Source organism: Olea europaea, chromosome 10 (genome assembly GCF_002742605.1).
Source record: "Olea europaea var. sylvestris chromosome 10, O_europaea_v1, whole genome shotgun sequence".
Classification (NCBI taxonomy): Eukaryota; Viridiplantae; Streptophyta; class Magnoliopsida; order Lamiales; family Oleaceae; genus Olea; species Olea europaea.
Window position 1 is genome coordinate 19,152,702 of NC_036246.1, and position 5,673 is coordinate 19,158,374.

Consider the following 5,673-nt stretch of genomic DNA (forward strand, 5'->3'; position numbering starts at 1 on the left):
TTTATATAGCGCGCACAAGTGTTTCAAGTAGCGCTTGCGGTACCTCATTGCTTGCATACCGAGAGTAAAACAACAAAGTGGCACTCGCATAGTGAAATGTGTGGTGCGTGTGCAGAGGGCAAATTCTGGGCCGACGGGCCCAGACTCTGTTTTCAACCTAAATTCTTATAAAAAGAAAATTCAACATACTATTTAAGCAAGAGGAGATGGCTTGAACTCGGAGAACATCAATATACATATTTTTTTGTCAAAAGGAAGAGGCTAAAGAGGTTCTATGGCTATTAACACCAGAGACTGAAGATTCAAAGTTCGGGCTGAAGATTAATAAGAAGAAATTGATTTTTCACTTTCTAATCACTATTTTCAATTCCAGGTGATGTTTTTCCAATTCTTTTTGTGTGATTTGTTAAACAATATCCTAGGCTAATCATTTTCATGTATTGGATGAAGATGAAATTTTTTATTATTTATTTTTCATTTGAGACACATGGCTTAGTTTAATTCTTGCAAATTTTTATCAATCTTGCATGCCTAATTTTATTATTTGATTGCTTGATCACCAATTGAATATATAGTTGCATGTTGTATATTGGTAGGTTCACAATAGATTTAGAACACTGCTCGATTAACACACCAAAAATTGTTTACAACTACCATTTATAGTTGCTGTGTCAACTACATACAAATTTTTATATCAATTATGCTAGATAATCAGGGCCAAGTTGGCCATGTGCAACCACCCTGGATGGACAGAGCAAACGTGGCCCTTTCCATCTAGAATAGTCCTTTTTATATGTTTAGCTGTTTTGAGTCAACAATAGGAGAGATTGTGTTGAGCATTCATGGTAACTTTGTTATCAAATAATAAAGTTGGGAAAAAAATTCTTGATGCATTCTTTTTTGTCTCTAATCTTCTATATTCTTGTTGGTAATTTTATGATATTTTGTGCAAGTCTTATGAATATTTAGGTTGACTATGCGTGAAATCTAAGTGCCATGGCATGCTATTTTTATTTGATGTTTGAACCATGTGACTTTATCCATTGGCACAGTGATTTGATTTGCCAAAAGCAAAAGCAGGGGCACACTTAAATGATAAAAATAAAAGCTAAAAGGCGAAAGAGCAGAATGAAATAGGAGTGAAAAGACAGTGATGTAGTATAGCCTGTTTTAATTTAGCAGTTTTAATGAAAAATATATTGGTTAACTACAAAATCTTCAAGTTTGCCTATGTTTTATTTAGTAATTTATAATTTTCAGTCAACTAAAACATTAGTTTCCATGACGCTGTCATAATCAATAATTACACATTTCGTTTCATCAACACTATTTCTCCTGATAAGGTACTAAGAATTTTATTCGAGCAGGTTAAAAAGATCTGTCCAAACTACAAATGGAATAAAAAAGATTATCGAACTAGCTACTAATGCTATAAAATACACGTATGATAAAGCTTAAAAAGGTGCTTAAAAGTAACTTTCTTAGAAAGTATAAAGCTTGGTCAAACTTGTAAAAATTAGCCCTTTGTCACAGATTAATCACAGCTCTGCTGTGCGTCCGGTTCTCATTTTTGCTCCTAGATTGCCTGCAGCTTCTGAAACCATTTCCTTGGCAGCTTCATATTTTTCTTTAGCCTCATCAATCATGGAATCCTTTGCAAACATGTAAGTATCATGTGCTTTCGATTTGGCATCCTCGTACCTATCAAAACTGCTGTCTTTGCCACTGGATATTGCATCTCCCATTGCCTCTTTAACACTCGCCTTGGCATCGCTTGCCATGTCTGAACCTTGTTCATAGATTGACCTCCTTTATCATAGGCATCGTTTCCCATTTCCGAAGCTTTATACATCATGTTGTGTCCCTTCTTCAAAGCAGTATCATAGGCTTCTTCCGCCTTTTCTTTTATAGTGTCTTTTGCGTTATAGGCCATATCTGAAACCTTATCCATTGCTTCACTCACCTTATCAGAGGCAAATTCATAGGTATCATGAGCTTTATCCCTTCCGCTTTCGGCCATATCAGATGCCATATTAATTTCTTGTCCCTCCTTTGAAGCATAAATCTTTGTGCCACTGATTTTCTCGGATGTTGTGTCTGCTGCATCATTCGCCTTCTCAGAAGCATACTTCGATGTTTCTGCAAGCATTTATCAGCAACAAGAGATGTTTACGTTTCTTGTTGTAAAATAAAATAAAGAGAAATCTGTGATACAATCACCATATGCAGCAGAATTTTTTGTATCTGTGGACGTTGAGGCAGCAACCTTGGCCTTCTCCATGATCCTTTGAACTGCATCTTTTGCACTATCTTTGTCCAAATCCCCTGAAAGCATCAAGCATACACATTAAAATTTTCTGGTTATATTACAACTCCAACGAACTTTATCTGCTGCTTTTCTTCATACTTCGGACATCTTTATCTAGGAAAGAAGAATTTCAGCAACAATATACAATCCAAATGTAAAATATATTTGATAAATTTACGTTATTTTTTTCTCTGTGTTCAATATTAGTTTTTATTTCCCTGGTTGAGCACAATGGATGATGTTAAAATCCAGCCTATAAAAATGAAAATTCATTCAGTTCAAAGTTAAACTAACTACACAAATTTTTTGAAGTGATACCACTTAATTATTGCACTATATTTTGTTTCCAGGTAAAAGAAGATAATCATTCTACTTTATTTTTCAAGTTTAAGTTTGGAGAATTGAAAATAGAGAAATGCAGGGCAGGGAAATTAGTATAGGGCCAAATTTGCAACTTAACTACCTCCTATGCTTTGTTTTGTGGATATTTATCTAACATATTAGTGAACTATGTTTATTTATTTTCTAATGATGTTGCCATAAATTTTCTTACCCTCAAGTTTAATTTGTGGTACCGTTATTCAATGCAGTTAGCTATTAATAGTTATCTTTTAGCTTCTGTTTGGGCTCCATTTTAATTTTAGTACATTTTTATCTTTCTTCTTTTCAATCACATTTTTCAATGAAATAATATTACATGTAAATTCAAAACTTTTCCTTCTTTTTTAACCACACATTCTCCAAAATATCACTATTTCAAAATACATTTTTCCATAAAAGCTAATTTTAACGGAGCCCAAATAGGGGCTTAATTGCTGCCAGTTGACGATGACTGCCATAACATTTTTCTTAACTAGTGTTTTTGGGTGGAAGCTAAACTCATCATAGATTTGAGAAATGATCGTATAGGCCTTTAAAATTCTTCATCAAAGAATTGAACTCCATTTCGACTAGATTATTCATCACAAATTACGATGACAGGTTGAAAATTTTATACGCGTTGATTGACGAAAATTTAATCATAACGATACATAGAGATCATGAAATATTATTATGGACTTTCCTATAGATGTTATCGGACTTAGTAGGAAAATGGAGAATTTCACTTGAATATATACAAAAAGGTTTTAAATTACCTACAAAAATAATTTTATACAAGTTTTATATTAATTTTCTACCCCACAATGCACCATGTTTCTTACTCCATATATAATTTACATATGCACATATAATTCTCTCTTTTCTCATGTGTACTTATTTACGAAAACTATAGTTGATTTTTCTAGCTCAAGACGATAGATTTGTTCTGGCTACTCTAGATTTGAACTGGGGTATAGATTCTAAAGAAAACAAGTCAAATTTTTTCTGACTGTATGGCTTGAATCTACTTTGGCATGCAATTTACCCCTCAGCTTATTAAGGATTGCTATAAGTCATAGAATAAAGAAAATTTTACTGTAACTAATCAAAAGGGAAAGCAATTAGATACTTCGGGTGAAATCAGTGTTGAAGAAACATTTCATAATGATGGAGATCTTTTGATTATTTCTGACGGTTATTTCAAACCCGAAGATGATTGGATTCTTGATACGACTTACACTTTTCATGTGTGTCCCAATCGGGACTCGTTTACAAGATATGAATAAGTTTTCAAAGGTGCTATTGTGATCGTTAATAATATACCTTATGGGATAGCTGATATAGGAAGGGTCAGAATTAAGTTTATTGATGGAAGGGTCAGAACACTTGATGCAATGTGGCATGTTCCTGATTTGAAGAAAAATATTATTACCTTAAGTACGCTTGACTTGAAAGGTTACAATTTCATTGGTGAAGGTAAAATCCTTAAGTACGCAATGTCTAAGCATCGATCGAAGATTACTCTGTCATTTTGCACCGGTATAGTTGTTTAGAAGTCTCATATCCTTCCACACATGATTATTATCATACAACTCTTTGTAATGAAGAATTATGTGTTAACATCTATACTCTCAAGTTGCTTTTGTAACTCAGTGACATAGTTGCAAGTATCATATACGTTGCAGTACTATTATCATCACTGCGTTTACTATAGCAGCCACCTCTTCCTTAATCGAGTCATCACCAGGTGTCTCTGGTAGGGGCTACTCAAGGACGTGACCAACTTTCTCATGCATAAGAACAATTTTCAAATTGCAGTGTCAATTAAGAAAATATAGTTTGGTTGTTGGCATCTAATATGCCATTCAAAACATATGGTTACTCAGATTCAATATAAATGTAAATGACGAAAAGGAAAAGAATAAAATATATAAAATGCATTAATTAATTTAACATAGACTTTTATTAAATTAATTATGCTCCCACTGTTTAAATAAAATTTATGACCCTCTCTTATAAATTTATGGAGTCCATACTTGACTCCCAGTAGGCTGGGATCCCATCTATTATATTAAGACCTTGAGTGTACTCAACAAGCCCTAATATTATATTTGGGTAGATACTATTATCAATTGTATCTCCATACAACTCCCAGATCATTAAGCTGACAACTCTTTGTTTTCACACATCTTATGTGTTAGCTTAACATGCCTCTAAAATTTATCTCCTTGAGTGTACTCAACAAAAGATAAATTTTAGTTAAGTCAAACCCATCATTCAGAAATATCAAATATTTCATAGTGTCAAACATATCCCTAATGGACCAGCCTTGAGTGTACTCAACAAGCTGAGACGATTTGGGACTCTGGTTTTTCACTATAATGATGGAAGGCGATTACAAATGTAACTTAATATTTTATAGAGAGATTTTGCATTTATGAGTCTCATCAACAACAATAAAATCATATATATATTATTATTATACATCTACTATGCAAATATATATATAATAGTGTGGACGATAATGGACTTTTACTATCTAGTCTTCCCGAGCCATAAGGAAGACTAGTTGGTCAATTCCTAGGGGGTATAGCATTGAACAGTGTCAATGCACCATCTCCATGGTCTCCACCTCTTCTTATCTCTTCAATTAGTCCAATTCCAACATGTATCCTATACTAGTTGGCAAGCAGACCTAAATGAAATTGGACTCACAGGCCCATAGTAACAATAATAATAATGGACTCGCAAGCCCAGAACAATTAAGAGCTCGCAGGCCCATAAAACGACAAAATTAAAAAATTAACCATTCAACACATCCATATGGTCGAGTCCATAATCGTCCACTAATAATACATTCATCACATAAATGTATACCTATATAATATCTAATATTATATGCAAATAAGTTTCAAATTTCTAGCAATTAAGTCGTCTAAACTCTTTTAGACAAATGAATTGGAACAATTAAATAATTAATTAATCATATTAATCGATTATTTAAT

General features: G+C 33.2%; 1 protein-coding gene across 1 annotated transcript in view; it reads right to left on the reverse strand.

The window, feature by feature from the left end:
- Nucleotides 1–1,538: 1,538 nt before the first annotated feature.
- The window catches only part of LOC111400377 (late embryogenesis abundant protein At3g53040-like), a 5,108-nt gene continuing 973 nt past the window's right edge, over nt 1,539–5,673 (reverse strand). The window contains exons 2-4 of the mRNA XM_023027792.1: nt 2,221–2,325; nt 1,851–2,139; nt 1,539–1,809 (exon numbers count right to left, since the gene is read on the reverse strand). Of these exons, the coding sequence (XP_022883560.1) occupies nt 1,539–1,809; nt 1,851–2,139; nt 2,221–2,325 (665 nt within the window). The remainder of the gene's footprint in view (nt 1,810–1,850; nt 2,140–2,220; nt 2,326–5,673) is intronic.